The 22,237-nt window shown below is 33.9% G+C and overlaps 1 protein-coding gene across 2 annotated transcripts; it reads left to right on the top strand.

The window, feature by feature from the left end:
• Positions 1 to 246: 246 nt before the first annotated feature.
• LOC148175186 (uncharacterized) lies at positions 247 to 15,074 on the top strand. Of its 2 annotated transcripts, XM_088036100.1 has the most exons (4): positions 247 to 648; positions 8,320 to 8,416; positions 14,016 to 14,792; positions 14,852 to 15,074. In XM_088036100.1, the coding sequence occupies exons 1-4, from the start codon at positions 574 to 576 to the stop codon at positions 14,908 to 14,910; spliced, it is 1,008 nt and encodes a 335-aa protein (XP_087892226.1). In that variant the 5' UTR covers positions 247 to 573; the 3' UTR covers positions 14,911 to 15,074. The 2 variants fall into 2 exon arrangements, with proteins under 2 accessions (XP_087892226.1, XP_087892224.1); XM_088036098.1 differs by having other exon boundaries at positions 14,016 to 15,074.
• The last annotated feature ends 7,163 nt before the right edge of the window (positions 15,075 to 22,237 follow it).

Consider the following 22,237-nt stretch of genomic DNA (forward strand, 5'->3'; position numbering starts at 1 on the left):
TCGCTTTCCGCGGATCCGTGCAACGGACATCTTTTCTTTTGTACCTTCCCCTTTCAGGTAGAAATCGATGGGTACAATCACTTTCAAGATAACGGAAAGACCAATGAAGTGGCCTCTTCCTACGTTTCATATACGGAGATACCCGCCAATACTCCAGGCAGAACTAAGGCGGTGCTTCGGCCGCAGAAGTGGGGATTTTGTCAAGCCCCTGATTAAACCAGGTTATCCCTACTCTACTTCAGTGTTGTGTGAAACTTATGTGTGTGAAAGCAACATGTTTAAAGTATCCGTCGGTTGTCGATTTAACGCAAGTACAACCATATCAACATATCAAATCTAAAAGGATTTGATTCGATCAGATCTGAAATCTTGGATCTTGTTGATAAATTAGTGAAAAACAAACAAACGTGGGATAATTGTGGTGTCTTTGGTGTAAATGATCCGGATTATTTTAATAATATAAGCGCGTTTTATGGTGTTTGTTTAAAATAGTAATCGTAAATAAATAAACATTGTTAATGATATGTTTGTGTTGTGTTCCTGAACTGTTGATTAGACTTTCTTGTTTTCATCATGAATGAATTACCTGAGATTCTTAATTTTGCCCCACGCTCGATGCATTCTTCACATGGTTTGTCCACTGTACCGGTAAGTTCAAATTTTATATCAAAATCAATTCATTTGGGGCCCATCAAAAATTCGGGTGAATACCTAATCATTACCAAAGATATTTGTCAAAAGAGTTGGTACCGGTGCCTTCTAACTGCAGAAGACCAATTTTCAAGACTGTAATTTTCGCGTTCAAAGTCCGAAGAAACAATCGTAAACGCACCCACCCGTCGCATGGGATCTGAGTGAAGTTGATTCCAATTGCACTTCATTTCAAAATGGTATTTATGGTTAATACAAATGAAAAACTTCAAGGTTCACTATGATCTCGTGATTAGTGCGTGCCATTGATTGGAAGAGGAAATTTAGAAATGGGTTTGTATTGGAATGCACAGTTGAAATAAATTGATTACGGAAATGAAGGTTCAGGTCAATTGTTGTCTAATTGAAAGTAATTTTGAAAGTACTTTCTTTTCAATTTTAAATTTATTACACCTTTGCACATATTTTTGTAAAATTTGTTTTTCTAATTAGTTTTGTTCTACATAGTGAAGGCAACTTCAGAAATTTGGCATTCTAGATTCAATGAACTTTTGGTTTAACGGCAGAAATATCATCGTTTTTTTGACAACAAAGCGGATAACAAAGTAACAGAAAACATTAAATTGCTGAAACACCCCAAAACTCTTTCTTTCTCCATTGGGAGAAAAATTTAATTTATTAGAACATCCATAATTCATAAAATCGTGTGGTAGAAGTTAACATTGAAAGACCCTCCAATTCTAGGAATTTTGGAAAAAAATGTAAAGTAATTATATCAACTGACACCATACTGCAATTTTTCAAGAACAAAAGTAAATTCAAATTTCCATTGCACATGGATCTAATTTGTGCTTGTTTGTACCTAGGAAATTTTATTTTGGATCTTAAATTGTTTCTTTTAATAACCTTCTTATTGTTCTTAAAATTTTGAATAGGTTTCGTACTTTACAATCAGAACATTAAAAATATGGTGTTTCACCCAATAAAGTGTATAGTAATGAATGCTTATAATATTACGTTTTAAGCTTAAAACAAAACAACTTGTTTATGACTCTAGTGGGATTATTATCAGTAATTTCGTTGATTAATTACTCAAATTTCGGTAATTTAAAAAAATCAAATCTGAGCAAAAATACCATTGCCAGAAGTCAAAAATTAATAAATGTACATTTGTTAACAAAAACATTTCAATTCTAAATGCATTTCAATGAAAATTTAGTTTTATTTATTTTTGTTCATCTTTGTGTGATTTATGTTCCTACGTCAGAGTAGATAGATAAGTAGTCTTTTCGTTATCGCCTCTTATTTTTATATTTTTGTTGTCTTCTTCAAGAAGCTTGAATAAAATGATTTCACCAAGCTCAAAAAAAAGCATTTTTCCATATCCAATTATAATGATCTAAAAAGAGATGTATTTCAAAGAAACCAATAATACCAATCGTAAATTAAAAAAGACAGTTTCACTGTCACATAAATCGTAACAGTAAAAATAAACACCACCACCGGTCATAAAAGTCTAGCAGTGGTCAATGAGGGATGACATTTTATTTTTTCCTAATTTTAGATTTATACTTCAAGGGGGCAATTTGCAGTTGTTCGGTGTGAAAACAAAAAAGGATGGATGGAAACCAAAAAAAAATATAACAGCCTCGGCAAGCCGGAGTGAAAATTTTGCTCTTGAGATTGAGGCCAAAATTGTAAATTTTCTTTCAATCTTCTATTTAAATGACCGTAGATTTGCTAGATTTTTGCCAAACGAAGACGGTAATGTTGAAATTTTCTCCAGAATTTGTTTTTCAACTTCTTCACCAAATTCTTTTACGACCGCGATTATTTTTATCATGCAATTGTGAGAAAATGATTTTGTCACATTTCTACAATGCAACTCTATTCCCCGATTATAAACGCATTATTGTGCTGGATTAGTTCGGGTACTGATGTTAATTGTTAAGTGATGTTACCAAATTAACAATCGGGTATAAATTATCGGTGAATCGAGAGATTCAGTGGCCTCGGTCCGATAAGACTGCAAAGAAAACAAAAAAATTAGATCCCGAAATCAGTTGCTTTCTGATTTCTTTTGTGTGAGGCCTTGTTTAAAACATTGGAGGAAACTATTTTCAGTGTTTCTTGCTCGGAAACTATTACGAACTTTATGTTCTGCACGTGAAGATTGGCGATTACTTAGAAACTAAAATAAAGCACGCACAACGTGTTAAAAAAATATGATTTTTTGTTGTCTGTCTCATTAGACTAATCCATTCAATTATACGAAATTACCATTGTCACGTGTGAAAAGAAATTTTTGGTGAAATGGATGACTCAAAATATAAATTATCCAAGATGTGAAATGTAAACAGTTGTTCTCATCAAAGTTTTAAGTTGCAGTCCATTCAGCATTATTCGCAAGTTCTCATTTTTTCTTTCTTGTTATCAGTGTTATGTTATTCATATCTGTTGTACTGGTGTATTAATAATGGTGTGAAATTTGTAATGCGAGCTTGTTTATTTTTGGTCTGGAATAAGTAGGCGTTGATTAAAAATGACTCATTTACAAGAAATCCCAGGATTGTTCTAGAGGAGGTCGGAAATGCACTCAACGAAAAAATCAAATGTATCGCACAGAGTAATTTGTAATAATTGTATTATTCATAGAATTCTTTGATAAATGGCTTTTAATTAATGTAGGTTGTCATACTGTCATATGTTGTGAATTAAACAAATCACGCTCATTTACTTTGTTGGTTTTAGTAGGAGTTATGAATGTGTTGTGTCAAATTATTAATTTCGTCTCACGTTTGTTAAAATCGTTAAGATTTAACGATTAAGATGCATTAATTTGCTTACTTTGCGACACATGTGGGTAATTCTATTGGACGAGGAATAAAATGCATGACTAATCTGACAAAAGTGACAAAATCATTTCTATTAATGCATTCTTTCGAAACTCTAAAAATGATAGTCATAAGATCTAATTTTGGCCCGGCTCGAGCTGATACAAGCTCATTTCCACAAAGCGCCAGTTTCAAACTGATTACAGCAATCTCTAGCAAAAATTTATCTCTTCGCTTAAATAAAATTTGATAAACTCCTGATCTTTATTATCGTTAATTTGATACTAACTCTCACATGTTTTCCCATAAAATATAACAACAAATAATACGAAACTTACTTTCGTTTGCGAAGTTGAATTTAATTTTTCGAGGTACTCGATCAAGGATACTCAATTTGTGGTCAAAAATAGAACCGAGCACTTTCCTTTCCAGTGATTTCTGTTTTCGTACGGATATTTTTCCATCTTATCGCATCCTTCATAATCATATTAAATGAAAAATATCATTAAATCGTAACTGATTTTGTAATTTTGTCTCTCTTATCTGTTTTTAATTCAGCAGTGTTTTTACATTACCATAAAAATCAACTTGAATGACTTTTCTTATCAGGAAGGTTTGTTTTCAAGAGAAGAATTATAATCATACAAAATAGAATTACTAAGCTAAGGTCAATGCGTTCGGCCCAAAAAGAGTTTTAATTTAAAATGTTACGTTCTTTCATTATCATTTATCATTTCCCAGCGGAAAACCCTCTCGCGTTTACAAAAGATCATATAAAAGACCCATCGCAATTGTAAAAATTATCGTAACTCACCTGTGATATCACCTTGTAATTAATTTAATAAACAAAACAATTCAATTGGTCTGCTTGGGAGACTGTTATAGCTTATGTTATCACTTCAATAAATTTCTGTTAAGATATTTCAGTCTTATTACAGTGTGAACAGAACATATGTGGGAGTTTCTATCGTTCAGATTATTTATGTTTCCCTAAACAGGCTACACAAGAAGCAAACCAGTTTTCGAAAATTTTTGGCCAATTAGTGCGCGAAATGCTTAGTTTAATTAGAGACATAAAATCGCATAAAAGACTTATATGGTCCTAACAGTAAATAGTTTCCGGGAGAAGTATTTCCCATAACGTGATGAAGTCATCGATTGCTGTGTAAAGCTCAAATTTCTCCAGTCTCAGAATCATAAAAGTATCGACTCATTTTATGCTTGTTATCCGGAAAGAGATAAAACTAAATGTTCCGAATGAGATACAAAAATTGATGTTGCATTGGTAAAATGAACGACAACTTCAGAGTGTTTATTTTTGTACAAGAATCACATTACAATTTTTCTGTGGAAAGTTCATCAGGTGGCAGAGCAGATGTTGACATTCCCATTTTATTCGTTTGTCGAGTTTTGCATTCACAGAAAATGCACTTTTTTTACCACGAACTGTTTCTAAATACAGAGCAGAGCCAATGAACTCCCTAAAAATGCTATTTAATTGAAACGCTTAAACAAATTACGTGCGTTGCAATAAACTTCCAAAAATGCGGAAAAGTTCCGAAATATCTTCATTCTTTGTGCATATAAATCCGCTGACTCAGGATATTTATTATAAGACGTAATTCAAACCACATTCCTCGTTATCGTCGGTGTTATCTTCAGTTTTACATTGTTTTCCATGGAAACAATAATGCATCATTGCATCTTTCGTCTTTTCAGTAGTTCAATCAATGATCCTAAGCTTTTATAGCATTAGAGTACGTTCACGTTGACTAATGTAACAAGTTGGTTAGTTCATGTTTATTTGCAAGGTTGTAATGCTTCTATTGTTTGGCGTCATTCATAAGACAAATGCAGGTGCATAAAAATCTTTTACTTAATTTAATGCTATTGATTGAACATGAGAAGAAAATTAAAAATAAAACGCCAATTTAGTCATTTTACTTTGTGGGCGAAGACATTACATTTAATATCAGTACATACTTATTTATTGGCCCTCGACTTTGAAAATGTAAAAGCTCGAGTTTTCAGCTATGTACTTCTAAAGTCAATTTTAATTTGTAAACTAAATGATTGAATAATAAAATTATTGCGTTATTTTCCGGCGTGTTTATTTCGATATTTAATTAAGAGAACAAGTCGTGTGAGGTATGAATTTGTTACATAAAATTATGTTTATATTTTCACTTTACGTGCACGTAAGTGGGTCACTACATTTTTCAACCACTGATTGATTAGTCATCAGTTTCGCAGATTTTGCAATAAATATTTTGTAATTGTGTATTACTCAATTAGCCACAAGTTTAATAAGTTGTGCGAGAGTTGATGAGACCTCCCATCGCACAGTGTTAAATATTGAAATTTATTTATTAATTACTCGTATATTTATAGATACACATATGATGGTTCTATATTATGGAATTGAATAGGATGTTTACTTTCTTTGTTTTCTTCAACCTAATTTAAACCGTAATGCTTGATGTTCTGCTCATTGAATTTATTAGGCGGCATATCTAGAGGTTCCGCCAAGTCTCTAGACCACCCTGTAAGTAATCAAGAAGCACTATAGCGTGTAACGCAACTGGAATGATCGCCAATCAATATAATCGCCAATCAACATAATCGCCAATCTCACACTACCTGTACTTCAGGATACGATTCTTCCGTAAACTTGTGGATGTATCTATCATTGTAATCGTCTTTAAGTACGATATTCAATTTTAATTTTATTGCTTTCTATTAACAAACAATGCAGTAATTTTGTTGGCACATTCTTCCATGGTACATTATTGTGTTATCGAAATCAAGGAAATTCTGACATGTTATTCAAAAAACTTATGAGGAGTAGATAACAAGGCTAGTACGTTACATTTTCGAAAACGGTTTCTCTGGAAACTGACTCGTGATTTAAAAAAAAAACTCGTTTATGACTTCATAAGTTCGAGGAAACAGTTATCCGATTGCTGTTATCATCAGAAATTAATACAGCATGCGTATGTTCCCTTGAATGTTTTCCAATCAAAAATAAAGTGATTTATAGCTGCGTTGTCAGATTGACTTGATGGAATATTTTATTTGGTAAATCACTACTGGTAAAAAAAGTCTACTACAGATTTGTAAAAGGGCCGTAGAATGAATTAGTTTTGATAGTCTTCTCTTCAAACATTTTCAGAAAAGTGAATGTAAGAAAACTGAACAAATAAGCTGACAGCATCAAATATTTTTTAAATGGAAGTGAATAGAGTCGACTCCGTTTAATTAGGACACATCGGGAAAATGTTTTTTGTCCCAATAATCCGGAGGTCAGAAAAAAGTCAAAGAAAAATATGTTCACCTTTTTTAAAGAAGTAAGAAATCAAGTGTGCTTTGCTTTTAATTCATCATCACTGGCTCATTACAAAATTCGTCTAAAGGACTTTCTTATTTTATTCCCTTTTTCGCAAAAAAAATTTTAACTTCTCTTTACATGCTTCTAACAAACACCGATTAGATTTATTAGGATGCTGTTTAATTTTATTGAAGAGTTCGGTGTTCTAAAAGTGCTTGATCCTTCCGAGAAATTTTAAAAGTTTGAGTGCGGACTGAGTCTAATTCTTAGTGAGGGGTCGTAAATTTTCTTGCTGTTTTTTATTTGTTTCTCGAAAAATGCAGTTTATATTTTATTTCTCGGAAAATGCAGAGTTCCAAAACATTCCATCCCGATTATTTAATGTTTTGTCCAATAAAGAGGAGACATTTTACTTATGTGTATGTTTTTGATTTCATTTTTTATAAAATGTATAAACACAGGTGGTTGGGGTAAATTTTCGTACATTACGTTATGAATGACATTCAAAAACTCCAAACTCTAGAAGGGGTTAAAATAAACCGTAATTCTTTGTTTGTATATCAGGATGGGCATTTATTATTCAAAAACTATTTCTACGTCTAACTACTAAAAGATTTATAATCAAACCTGTTTCATGAAAATCGGCCTTATTGTCGAATGCCGAAGATTTCGGTCGATGATGCATTAAAGACAAGAATAAGAATGCGTCTCTGAACAAAACCATCTTTGTCGAGAATGGCAATTATTACAATTTCATTAACTAGTCCTACTTATATGTAACTCTTAATTTGGCCATAACTCTTTGAATTTAATAGTACATTTTGTACTAACACATGTGTCAGCTTTGTACTTAAAAAGCTTTGATTTGAATGACTTTCAAAGTCATCTTAACTCGTTGACAACCAAATTAAGTGGAACGAACGCACTAACTGATGTTTTCATCAACTCTCCTCATTCTCAGACTATCATTCAGACTACATTCTCCTCATTTGTTTTTAATAGCTAACTTCAAAGTCATAATTTGTCAAAATTTTTGAGCTTTACGGCAAATTTATAAGGGTTTAGATATAATATTGAATTGTTTTAAAATACCTTTTCTTGTACAATCCAGTGCATACATCTTCTCAGATCTGTCGCAAAGTTTGTGGAATGAAGTTTCTGGTTAGTAAATGACATGTCTACCTATTCTCACACCAACAGATGGGCTAATTGCTCAGTGATACTGATAATTCACCTTCTTGCACTTTTGAATTGCAGTTGTTCTGTAAACAACGCGTTCGGCTAAACTAAATGCATTTCTTAATTGTAAAACAGTGGAGCATGCTCATCTTTAGCTCCGAAGGAAATTCACACTCAAGGCGAAAATTCTTTTCGAAGAGTTGTGGGGCGTCGCCAAATTGGAAATCTCTTAAAAAAAATAATTATTGCCAATGCATACACATTCTTGCTGTTTTTTTTTCAATTTCCATATATTTTTTTTGTATTTATTAATTTTCTTTCTTCTAGGATCTCCTCACCAATGTACCAAAAATCAAAGCGGAACCGGATGCCGGTTATTCGTTACCACCTTTAACATCTGCATTACCGCTTCATAATCATAGTAGTAAGTATTTTTCAGGATTCATCACTACAGGGTGTACTAAAAATATGCATTATAAATTAGTTTATATTTTTTATTCATGACTTATTATCGAAAGTAGATAATGGAACGGAGTTTTCTAAATCTATGAAACGTTTTCACTAAATCGCATTAGAAGTAATAAGAGAGCACGAATTTTTTGAGCTTTGGTATTCGTTTTTTATTTTCAAGAATGGGAAGACTAGAAAGAAAGAAGAAATTTGAATTGCCATAAATCAATTGTTTTTAAAGGTGGGCGAAAAATTATAGATAAATCAAAATCAAGGGCTCGTTTATTATGAAAATTGTATTATTATTGGATGATATCCTGAAAAACGGTGGCGTGCCATTGTCATTGTAAATTAAGTTGTTATTGTGGGGCAATTTTGGTACTAATTTTGTGGGCAATATCAATCAGCCAATTAAAAAGGAGGCACTTGGTGTAACACTCAAAATTTTCATTAAATCTCTAAAGTACGGCACCCACAATGATCGATTAATGCAAATGACGATTATCATCAATAATTGCTTACTAGTGAGTCCAACAGAACATTGGGGTAGAAGTGGGTAGGTAATACCATCAGCTAATCATCGAAATTGCGACGTGGTCAGAGTACCCATTTCTGTCCTAATAAATCACAGTTAAATTGACTAACAAATGTGAGATTTTAACCAATAGAAGAGCAGGACATCGAAGCCACAAACCAAAACTGGTGGTCAGTAATCGCTTTTAGACCGCCTTTGCTCAACCCATGAAATAAACAGGCGAGTTTTTGTTGTCAGTGGCATCGAAAGTACGGGAAATGGGGCTCATTTTATAATAGATTTTCATTTGTTAGTAGTAGTTCTTACCTTTTATTTATTTTTCCATTAACTATAATTTGTTGGCATAGATTTATAATGGAATCTTGAATGTTGCAATGCTAAGTTCTTTATCAAATTTTGGTTATCACTATCAGAACGGTCACGCTTTTGAATAAAGAGTCAATTTTCAGTTAATTGGGTGAAATTTAATCACTCTTCTTTTTTTGTTCCAGAACCTGCAAATTCTTGATATAAAACTAGCACTAAATTATCACGTATTATTGTATTATTTATCAACTCTTCAAGATATTTACAAACTTGACCATAAATATTTATTTCCCCGGTGTAAAACATTAAAGCAGCGAAAGATGAGTTTACACATCTCTTTAAAAAACTGTAATTTTCCTTGTTTCTTTTGTAAACTAGCAACACTATTGACGTGTGTAATCAAATTATAATCCACATTGCTCTTATCATTTACGCAGTAACGCAGACATTGGTCGCGTAGTTGTTTACTCAGCAAACAGCTTCATTTGATCACTGAGGGGTCGATTTCAAGTGTGACTTGCGTTACTGCAAATCCCATTTGCAACATAGCAACGCCAATCACATTGCTCATACCTTGGCAACGGTTGCAAATTTGCGTTAACGCAGTGACTTGAAATCGACCCGTGAGTCTGTTTTATAAATACTTGCTTACATTTTGCTTTGGTTGGTTCGAAATGCAGATCGTGATTTTGTGATTGCTTTTATTTCTCGTAATCCTCTCACATTTTCTATTGTTTTTTTCTCTTTATTTTTGTTCGTTTTTCGGTAAGTATATTTTCCGGAAGGCCCGAAGCATCTAGGAAAAACTTAGATTTAACCCACAGTTTTATCAAGTATTTGTAAATAAGGTTACGGTTTACGCATTCTACATCTAAATATTTACGTATTTACAGTCATGGTTAATATATTTGTGTTTTTCAAATGCAACAACGCCAATATCATTCTTGAAAAAAGAAGATGACGTCTTAACATCACCACGTCATAGGCCTTGCCTTTTGTCCTGGTGACCTATGATAAGCTTCGCAAAAGGTCATCATTTCACACCAGCGTTGTAACAAAAAATTGAAAAACACTCATGACGAGCGGCGTAAATCCCAATTTCTCTCGCGATGTGATAACATTATTCTACTAAAAATAAAAGATTGTGTTTTCTCTCAGTGGATATTTACACGGGAAATACAAAATTGTGGTGAAGTATACAAGATTTTTCATTTTTCGTAACTTGGTAGATAGAAACAATTTTAAGCTTCGTAAAAACATGTCGGTTTTCCGTGTGTTGTTTATTTTTTACCTTCTATAATGTACGCTCAGACATGTTTGTTTTAATGTTTCCTAAGGCGAAATTCTACTGGAATTTGTTGCTAGTGCGGGAGGTAGAATATTCCAGATTTCCAGAATTGAACTGAAAATTGAATGTTTTTAATTTCGTTTTACCGGTTTGCTAGGAAGTCGTGAAAATAAATCCCTGCACCAAACAAAATTATTTTCACCTACATATTTTTCAGACTACTTGCTTAATTCCAAGTGGCAAAAGAAAGTATGTTTTAGACGGCCCATATTGAATTTCACCGGCAAACAAGCAAATAATTAGTAAAAACGCTCTAATTGGATAACTGCAAAGTTAACCCCGCATTGTATAAAGTTACAGGATGAATGACAGCTATAATGGTGCAGCTCTCTCCCTGAAGCCACTCATTAGGCTCCCATCATTCCCCAAAGCATGTTATTGATACATTTGTTTACAAAAGACCCTTGTTTTATTAGTAGTCCATTTCACGGCATATTAGCGAAATATTCCACAAATGAATGGCTGAGCTGAAATAGCTATGAATGAGTGTTTTAAAATTGTAATACCCGGGCAATTCTACAGCGCGTTCTTATGATGATCTGAGCTTTTTCAGATTTAAATATTATACTTTCAGTGCAATACTGTAGAAATGATAAAAAAAAAATAAAACTCCTTCACACATTTTGGTGGAGGATTAAATTATCCGAAAATAGGGCTCCTTCGCCACATTTAACAATATAATAAATTGATTACAAGAATAACTAATAGTAGAACATTTAGTTTATATTTCTGTTGCCAATAGTCATGTTTAATTACAGTTTCACATAAAGTATACGAATTTAATGTATGAACGTCTTGTTTGTGTAATAATTTGATAAAATTCCATTTGAAATTGTGTGTCGGTTGTTACGCAAAGGGCAAATTTAGTAAGCAGTGTGCGTCGGAAATGCTGGTTTTGAAGAGATAATCCGCCAATTTTGAGACATGAATTTTACAATTCTGAATACTCAAATTAATTGACAATGTGGAGATATTGATTCAAGCAACTTGACGATTTTTTTAAGTCTTGCAAACTCAAAGTCTTTCATTTTTGAAGGAAATTACACTCGGTCTAATTAAGTTTTGCTTCCTTTGGCAATAATTTTGTTGATTTGCTATAATTTTCAAACAACAAAAAAAAGGCAACATAATACGACACCAATAAAGCTCCGATTGTTCTTTGTTGATGTTTAGTTTCCGCGGTATGTTCTAACCAATACCAGAAGCATAGTGTGTTGCAGTAGGTGGAGGAAGCAAAACGCTTTGCTTTATTTATTGAATCGGATACTTGAGGTTTAAACAGGGCAAATTTTTAATCTAAATGTAACGATTGGCATTATATTCCCTTCAGTTTTGTTTTCCAAGTGTAAACGGGAAGAGGCGGAGCGTTATCTACGTCATTAGTTCTGTGGGAAGTTATATCCACATGGGCGGAACAAAATCTGTTTAAAATGCAAATTACGTGGGATCTATAAAAATTTATGTTCTCGAGGTATAGTAAAACCCGTGTAAAACAAAGTAACACTATGAGATTATAGTCCCATGAAAGTAATATCCTGCTCTGGTTAGTAGTAATAAGCAAAACAAATTTGGTGTCACGTTATGGAATTTTTTTAGTGACCATTGTATTGCTTATTTTAATTTCCTGTCCAGCCCCATTTTCTGGTTATTTTGGGTTTTATGGGTTTCCAACACATATAGACGGTAATTTTAACATATAAATGTGAACCTTCTGTGGTAAGCATGTCAGTGACGGAGGGCGAGGTAATGGCCCGAGCAGGACACGTTCAGCAGCTGTACGTGGGCGGCTAACTTGGCACTTTTCACCACGTTCACTGCTCCTTGGTTGTGTTCGAACACCGTAGCACATGTCCATAATCTCAAGTCGATTGCACTTGCTAAATGCCGTCGTTTGTTTGCTAAAACGTGCTTCTTGCTAAGAAAATCACGGCCCACCCTTGACTACGTGTGCTTTTATTTTGATGTTTTCGTAATGTACAAGGCACTTACACGTTTATTATATTCCATGTGTTGTGCAATAAACTCCCATTACGTGCAGATTGCAGCACGAGCTCTTAATCTACGGCCAAAAACAAGACCAGTTGGAATAATTTATTGCTACATCAACCGGCAGTTTAATCGCTAATTAAGTCATTCATTAGAGAGATAATTTTGACAGCGATCTTCACTTCATCGCAGCGTCATCAGAAGGGAATATTTTGCTTCACAGATATCAGCTCATTTGATAACACACGCAGCAAAAGAAATAAAAACGGCGGAAACGAACTGTTTTCACCTTCAGGATCACCCCAACTTGTAATAATTATAATTTTGATTGATTCAATTGTAAAGTAGTTTGTCTGTAACTGTAGAACATCGTTAAGTTTTTGCAATTTCCGGTATTCATAACGGGAACGCTTTAAAAATATTCAGTATTATTAATTCTTAAAATTATCGAAATCGATAAGAATTTTAATACCATTATTAAAATTAAAATATCCAACATCTCCAAATTAATTTTATTTGATATTAAAATTACTAGACTTTCAAGTTCTCGCTTGCCCTAAAAGCAGAAATTTTAATATCAAATCTAATGTATTAACGTCCTCAAATTTACAGATTATAATAACAAATTTCAGAGTGGTTTGTTCTAAAAATGAAAATCTTCAAAATCTGTCTTCTTTGCTCAATAATTTTGTCTTCTGGCACAGTGAACAAGGAAGTAAAATTGCTAATGTGCTCGAGTTTTATTATCGTTGCGTTGAAGTTATCGAATTTATACATTTTATTATAAAAACTCGGGTATCTGTGGTTCTTCCTTATAATTTTGTGAAGTATATTATAACTACTTTTGAAGGAGAAGAATGAGACGTAGCTTCTCAAAACTGGCAAGTACAAATCAAACTCCTTGCCAGCCTATAAAGCAATGAGATTAAAAAGACTGTCATCCAGGAATTGATTGTTCTCTGCAAAATTAAACGCGACTCAAATGAGTTCCTTTACCAGAGCAGCACCGAGAGCTAATCGGGCGTGTTATTGCTACCACCGGGTGCGGATGAATTCGCGTTATTTCTGTTTCTTTCGGCGATCGTTATTGCCACAAATAAACGACAGCTTTCATAAGCAACACACGTGAAATAGAGGAGCGACTTAATATGCGCTCTTTTGAAAGATTATTAGCAAGTACACCGAAGACAAGCATCGTTTGATCTCGAAATGTTTATTTATAAAATCTGAGTGCTTCGCTGAGGGAGGCCCGACCATCTTGATTATAAATAGTCATGTTATCATTCATGACCTGTTACAGAACATAATGTCAAATTTCATAGTAAACAGAATGATAATAGTATCTGTGACTGCACACTTATGTATTGAGTTTTAATGTGTTTTTTTTTTTATTTATAGCTGTGGCGCCGACGTCGAATTTTAGTTCAATAAATGGAGGAAATGCTGGTAGCACGTTCACGGGAAATGGAAATAGTAACACGTCTGCTGATTCCACAGAAGAACCTGTTAGAGCAATTAGTTCTAGTTCCAATCGTTCTCCTCAACCACAATCATCGACTGCTACCACGAACTCCAGTGCTAGCAGTAGTAGCCAAAGTAAACCTCCTTATTCATATGTGGCACTCATAGCGATGGCAATTCAGTCTTCTGCTTTGAAACGTGCAACATTGTCAGAAATCTACGCATACATCACTGCGAAATTTCCTTATTTTGAACGAAACAAGAAAGGTTGGCAGAACTCGATAAGACACAACCTCAGTCTGAACGAGTGTTTCGTGAAAGTTCCACGAGAAGGAGGCGGCGAACGAAAGGGTAACTACTGGACCTTAGACCCTCAATACGAAGACATGTTCGAAAACGGCAATTACCGTCGGCGGAGGCGGATGAAGAGACCTTACCGCGCTCAACCGTACCCAAAAGCCTTTTTCGGAGACGCTTTGGGACAACACGGGCTTCCTCTAGCGCGCAATATTTTCACACCCCCATCTTATCCGCCCCCATACTCTCGATACGATACCGCCACGTGGCTGGGGCAATCGCAATTGGCATCATACACTGGTTGTAACACTGCCGGAGGATACTCTCAACAAGGATATCCAAGCCCTGCAGCATTTAGTCCTTGCGGTGTGAGGCAAGAAGCTGCTGCTAGATATCCCCCTTATTGGCCTCCCGATTGTGAGTACCCCCCCGGCCCCCACAGTTCGCCCCCTGCTGATCCACAGCTACTGTTACAGTGGTGACTTCAGTGAAGGAAGAGCCTAGCAGCCCTACCTACCCAAAGTGCTTCATTTAAGAAACAAGACGTGGCGTTGGAACTACACTTTCCAGATTGCGATTGCTTCAGTAATTTCTTGTTAACTCTAAATTTACACACCCAAATTTGAAGCACTAATACCGAGTACATTGATTTTGTTTATTTATATTCCGTCCGAGTCGAGCTATGAGATCTTTTCTCATCAAGATCTTTGTTTATATGTATTTATGTATGTAATTTAATTGTATGTTTAACAAATTATGATTTATTTTGATTTATAATTGTTTTTATTGTTAATTTTTCTTTACACTTTACTAATGTAATAGTGCAAAATTTTAAATAAATTTTCTCAGTAATGTTTACATTATTTTTATCATTATCAGGTAAGCAAAACAAACCTCTAAAATAAAGTCGAATTTTTGTGGCATTGGAGAACACAATTTTTACACTATTTAAACCATTTACTTTCACAATAGACTATTACACTTATTTCAGTTGACTGGTTTTATACCTCAATAAACATTAACGATTTATATGCACAATTTTTGGACGTGTCCCCATAAAAAATCTAATGGATTTTTAGATTTAGTGCTTCCCGTATTTCAATTATATTGAAGCCAATTTTGGGAACAGACGCAACAATAACCTAGTAAGCCATTTTTTATAATAATAATTGTAATATAAGAGTGATAAAACGAAGGGAAACAAAAAAAAAACAATTTGGAAATGAGCCTTGAACAGGTAAGTAATTTAATTGTCTACATTGAAAACTTCAATTTTTAAACAATATTTTTTGGTATTCGAAAAGAGTTCTTTCTTTCCAATAAATGGCTCCACGAAATGCTTCAGAAACGCTTTTTATCTAATATTTCAACAGAAGTTTATAGGTTTATGCGGCGTTATAAAATAGCATTATCAAAATCTTCGTCTAACTAAAAACCGATTTGGGCAAGCACAATTAAATTGGGAACATTTAGTCTTTATCAAACGAAATAAAAATAATAGCCTTTACTTCCCAATTCGGATAACTGGGGCATCTTCAAGAGGTCGTTAACTTATTAAACGACCGAGTTATCACAGTTTGCATTAAAATAAAAATTTCAAAGACAGGAAACATTTCAGTTAGATACAAGAGCAACAGCTGAAGGAAAGGCAATGCCGGATACACTCCATATATTGGTGACTTCCACCCCATGTAACACTTGCGCGACACTTCACCGAAGCCACCCTCACCCATCAGCTACTAAACACTATTTACAAAACAAGATATTTCACTCAAACATTTGCCGACAATGAACCATCGCTATAAATCATGACAAAGTCTTTAAAGTTAACCGCCCAGATTCACACGACGGATTGAAATCTTGTTAGAATTCGCTAGTTTGATGATAATTAAGCGAGTTTTATGTTGTGGGTGGGCCAGGAGCGTCAACACGAAAATATCTCCCGAGGAAGACTTAAAATAAGTCCAATAAATAACCATTAAGCTCGTCACGAAAAATAACTCGAGCTTCTTATACACTGACTGGCCAAAATTCAAGGGGTACACAATAAAATTTAATAGACAAAATAAACCTGCCAAGTAAAAAAGCTTGTTGCAATTAAGTGAACTGTAAAATTTAGAAAAAAAGTGATTGACTTGCACCACGAGGATTATGAGAAGTTAAATAGTTGTTCACTCGTACTCAAAACAAACAAGTCGTGAAATGTTTAGTACGTATTTTGAAAACTGTCATTTGGGATCTTTATGTTTACTAAACGAAACCGAACGTTTTAACAAACACTCATCTCTGTATCACAAACATATCGTTGGATAGTAAATATCATTTTTTCAACGAGTCTCCAGATTTATGTTATATTTTTCACTACAATCAACAAACCAAAACTAATGACCATCCCGATTTTCACGAAATTCTAAAATCTCGCATGTTCTTCCTTAAAATTGCAATACTAGTGGTGGTCAGACATTAATTATTCTATTACAGTACCTAGCTGTAAAAATAAAGCAAGAAATTAAGTGTTAAGTGATGCGACACAAGTTGACATTGTGACATACGTGCTGAGTTGTTGAAACATCCAACAGGTGCATTTTACATTATCACACCTCTAATAATTTATTTCTTTCATTGTGTAGGCGACTTGCCACAGCCATTACTTAACTTAACGTTGATATTTATTTTCGAATTAAACCAAATTCTAGAGAAAATAGAAAAAATAAACGCTTAAAAGCGGTTCCGAAACCGTCCATAAACACGTCAAAATTTAAGTAAAAGACGTTATAAAATATCCACGAAATTGGTTTAAAAATATTGAGACGTGATAGGAAGGAAGGTGGCAAAAAGCTATAATACCAATAAATTTCAAAATGGTTTTAAAATAACGTCCACAAAACTGGAGTCGTAAAATTTTGTTACAAAATCGATTGGCATTTTTTATGTATTCTGCTTTTCTGTCTCATTTAATGTGTTAAGGATTTGAATTTCAAAAGTTTATTTTCCTTCAGCAACATCCTATCAATTCTTGTCCGCATTAAAACAAATACTTCATTCATTTAGACAATCAGCCGATTTTCTTTTAATTTATGGAATCATAAAATGGATTTTGCCTTTTTAATAAGCTGAAGTTATGAAATTAAATGAATGTAAGTGTAATTTATTTTGAGAATTCAGAAATTTCGCAACGAGATTTTAGCGCGGGAGTTCCTTCGATTTTAAGTGTTTTAAAAATAGATACTAGAGTCGTGTTAAAATTAATTCGGTGTACATAGATGAAGGAGACAAAACGATAAGGTGCGATGTCGGGATTAAAAGGGAACTAAAGAAGAAAAAATTTATATACATTATTGAACTAGAGGTCCTAAAATTTGAAATTATTGTGCTCAGTGAATACTGATAATTTGTTTAGAATACACAAATACCTAATAAGTTCAAAATTATTCTAAGAACCGGACTGTACTAAAATTTTCAGTTCTTCCAAATCCTGAAGCTGCTCCAAGTTTTTTATGTTTAACGGGGCGCTGTTTTTAGCTGCTTCAAAATTTCCCTTTTTACAATACGAAAATATCCTTTTCATTATTTTCAATTCTTCAACTGCTGCTAGATAAATTGAAATAGAAATACATAGTCACAAAATTAATGAAATACATAATGTAGATTTGAAAAAAAAATTAAATAAAATCCGTATCCAAAGCAAAATCCGACATAGACATTATAACATTTTTCAAAAACCATCTCGCTTATAAATTGTACATTTTGTAAAAACTGGCGGGGTCATTTCGTGCCCCATAAATTATTTTTATCACTTCATTAATAATAATTATATATTTTGATGTATATTTACAAATATATAGACCAGCGTTATAAATGGGCGAACAGGTTGAAAGTGTCAACAAAAATAAAGCCAATCTTCAGTAATTGAGACTTGAGTCTTCTGTACCATCAAAACGCAATTTTTTAGTATTACGTTTCGTTTGATCCTTGTTTCACAAAGTGATTTGTGGCGATTGAAGTGCTGTGATACTTTTAACGCCTAAAATACAAAAAGCTTCTTCTGTCATCCTTTAGACATCAGCTGTTGGCAGTACGTCTTGCGACCTACGCTGTCAGTAACTAGTCGCTGCTATTTTAAAAGAATCTCGCACTAAGTCACATTCCCGGCTAATCCCACAGGACCCCAAATCTCATTAAGATATATGAAGGAAAAATTATGTGAGATTATTTTAGCTGCAGAAGCTATTGACTTATGACGATCAAATAAGAAAGTATACTCGAACACTGCCGAAGAATAGTTTTTAGTTTAGTCTTGCTAGTTATTCTTGATAAAAATGTAAAAAATGTGGGGCACTTCAACATTAAGTGTAGACATATAGAACATTAATAAAAATTCAAGAAGATTAATTTTTCACAAGACTTGGCCGCATTTCTCTAGAAAGGGGCCATCTGTCGTCTGTAGAATTTAATGGAATAAAATTTGGACTCAGTTCTTGACCATTCTGATAAAACATTTAAATCCGCCGTGTAAAACTCCAACTTTAAGTGAGACTGATGAGAGTGTAATTTTCGAAATTGCTTGGAAATTATTCCGTATCGTAAAAATAAATGATCATGTTTATGCAGTTCGCACATTTGTTGGCCAATTTAACCAGTGTAAGCCTCAAAAATCCAAACAAATAAAAGTGTCACCATCACGGATTTATTCGGGAGTACGAAATTAGCTCGAATCTGTATTAGACTGGTGATAAATGTTCCTCATTTGCCGCCTCGACAATTTGTAGACGTTTAGGAAAGCTGCTTTTTTTCTACCATAAATCTCGCTTTTAATAGTCCGGAATGTTAACGTGTGTGTCATTAGCTCTCTCCACACTTTCTTTTGTGTTAATGTATTCTTTATTTTGTTCAAGTTGGGGTGGAATGTTATTAAGATGTTTGCAATTTTGTGTCCACGTTCTAATAAACAGGAAGAACTGATTTTGGCGACGAACAATAAACAAAGATGTAAACAAACACGTACAACTAAATTTATTACAGTTGCTTGTTTAAATCAAATTAGAGATGGCATTTAATAGGCTATAAAGGACGAAAGAAATTTATTAAACTTGACGGTGTGCGAAATTTTTTCGTAAATCATTCTAAATTTAAAATGGGGCATTTTATTTTAATTCTGCTGATTTTGTAAAGCTAGATTTGCCAATTTTACATCGTTTGTTGCTGGATTTGACACTGAAGATCACAAATTAGAGTAATTTTCACGTTTTTGAGCCAAAACCATAGTTTGTAAAACAAAACTCGCTTTCCTTTAAAAAATATCAGCTGGCTTTAAAATTTCAAGTCATGCCTTTGATTGAAGAAACAGTCTTTTGTTTCTGTCAAGTAATATGACGTTGTCAAACTGGAAATTTTGTGAAAATTGTAGGAATGAATACTGTAATTTGAATGCGGTGGAATAAAATTAAATAAAGTTCATAGATTTTTTTTAGAAATTGTATTATAACAGGGACACAATACATTAAACCTATAAGTAGAAAATAATAATCCAATTTACTAATTTTATTATCAATTAATAGTCATTGTTTAGTGTAGTGTGCTTCAGGTGTAATGAACAAGTTCTTTTATGGGTCTAACACTAGTCGACGTATGGACTGATAGATTAGAACAATTGTATCTCCCATCAGTTATACAGGGTGTTAGGTAACGTTACGGCCATAGACAAATGGGTAATTAAGGAAGGCAAACTGTCTCGGAATCCGCAATTAATTTTATTTTTTTCGTATTAGTTAAAAAGCTACAAGGCTTTAAAGTTGATCAATAGAATGACTTTAAATAAGTTTTCAATTTTACAGAAATCCAAGTAGCTTTCGGACCAAACGAATAATTTGTCACTTTCCCGTCACATTTGAAGTTTTAAATCAGTGGCGTCAATTAAAGGGAAAAACAATAACGCAATTTTATTCAAAAAACAGACAATAAAGCAACACTACAATAGATGTTCAAAATGGTCATCATCTTGTTGAACACATAATTGTAAACGACGCAACAATGTTTCCTTTATTGTACCCAACACATTTTCGTTTTGACGAACTTGATTTGTGATGTCTACAAAAATAGAACAAGTACGCCACTGATAAAAAATAAGAACTGTCAGTTTGACGTCAAACAAAAAATTTCCTTCAGTAACTCTGATTCAAATTTTTGTAATCTTATGCAAATTATTCATTGATTGGTCACATTCAAAGCCTTCCAGCTCTTAAACGGTTCAAAAAAACCCGAAAAAAACTTCGAAACATTACTTTTCACGGCTGCCTTCATCACCCCTTTTTCTATGGCCGTAACGTTACCTAACACCCTGTACAGCTCAAAAATTGTACTTTATCTTTTATCCGAGTGTATTGTTGATGATATCCAAAATTAAACATTTGATCTTAGCTGCAACCAGTTAAACTCACATATAGTTTCCCCAGAAATAATTGAGAATAACTGTCATATGCCTACCCTTTGGAGATGCCGTTTTGAATAACGGTTTAATTGCCGAAATTGTATATATTATGTATATCTTACTGCCCGCGGCATCAACCCAAGAAGAGTCTTATTACGCCCTACAGACGTTTTTGGAAACAGTAATCACTACACAAAACCGATTACTTATTGTTGAGCACCTTGTCTCTTCAAAACCGGCTTCTTTGATTTCTGCTCTGGTAGGACGCACTAGCTTAAGGTGACCAGCAATTACAAAAGACAAATGCTTACCTTACCATCATTTAGCATCTTGTTGTCTCTTCAGGAACGGCTCCTTTGATAACTGGACCACTGCTATTTCAGCTCTAGAAACGCTTTGGGTAGGACCCACCGGCTTGATGTAGTAACTAGTGACCAGGGAAACCCCACAGAACTCTGCTATCTGAAATATATTATAAAACACAAACAAATGAACAAATGATACAAGTGGCTGTTAGCTCAACACTCAACAATTGACTACTCCAAACATAAAACAGAAATTGTTATAAACTTAAACCTTTCGTCGAAACATTTCCGAAGAACTTCGAAATCCAACCGTCAGAGAGAACTTTCATTTCTGGGAACCATCTAAGATTTCCGCTGCAATCAGAATCGAACCTGAATATCGCTAGTGTCATTCACTACACTACAAATGAACCACATGAAAAACATTGAACCAAACAAAACCAGTCAGTTAGGTCCCGTTTTCTTATTTCATAACTTACTTTTTAGGCTTACTCGCTAACTTAGGCTCGATTTCATGTTGACTTGCGACATTGCAAATCAGAGTTGCGCCTCAGCAACCACAATCAAACTGATGCTACTTTAGCACTGCGACAACGCAGTTTTGCGCCACTGACTTGAAATCGGGGCCTTAGCTAACTACACTACAGAAGAGCTTTTAAATGAAGATACATATATAAAAGACATTAATTAAGAGGATGAAGGATTTATTGATGAAAATTTGATTTGAAATTGTTTGAAATAACCATCTTTTTATCCTCTCCGGAATCTCCTTGAAACAAACAAGTTAATTAAAAGAATTAAGAAGTCAGTTATGGGAGGTGGCGTTGTGTGCTTGCCACTCCATCGATGCTCTTAACGATTCCCACTCCACCCATTCAGTTCGTGAAGGAAATCTGAAATAAAACTAATTTGCTTATTAAAAATTAACAACATACTTCTAAATTAAAGTTTAATCTGAACCACATTGCTTGTTACCGGAGATGGTGATGATTGTTAGCACCTAATAAGAAGTCCTATGTCGCAGTCCTATGTAATCCACTTCGAACTCTTGGATAATCTACAACATTAAAAACGTTCAAACAATTTCTTAAAAATTTCCGTCCTGTGGAGGGAGTGCTGGCATCCAAGAG

The sequence above is a fragment of the Gnatocerus cornutus genome, chromosome 5 (assembly GCF_029298725.1).
Source record: "Gnatocerus cornutus isolate USDA-ARS CGAHR chromosome 5, icGnaCorn1.1, whole genome shotgun sequence".
Taxonomy (NCBI): Eukaryota; Metazoa; Arthropoda; class Insecta; order Coleoptera; family Tenebrionidae; genus Gnatocerus; species Gnatocerus cornutus.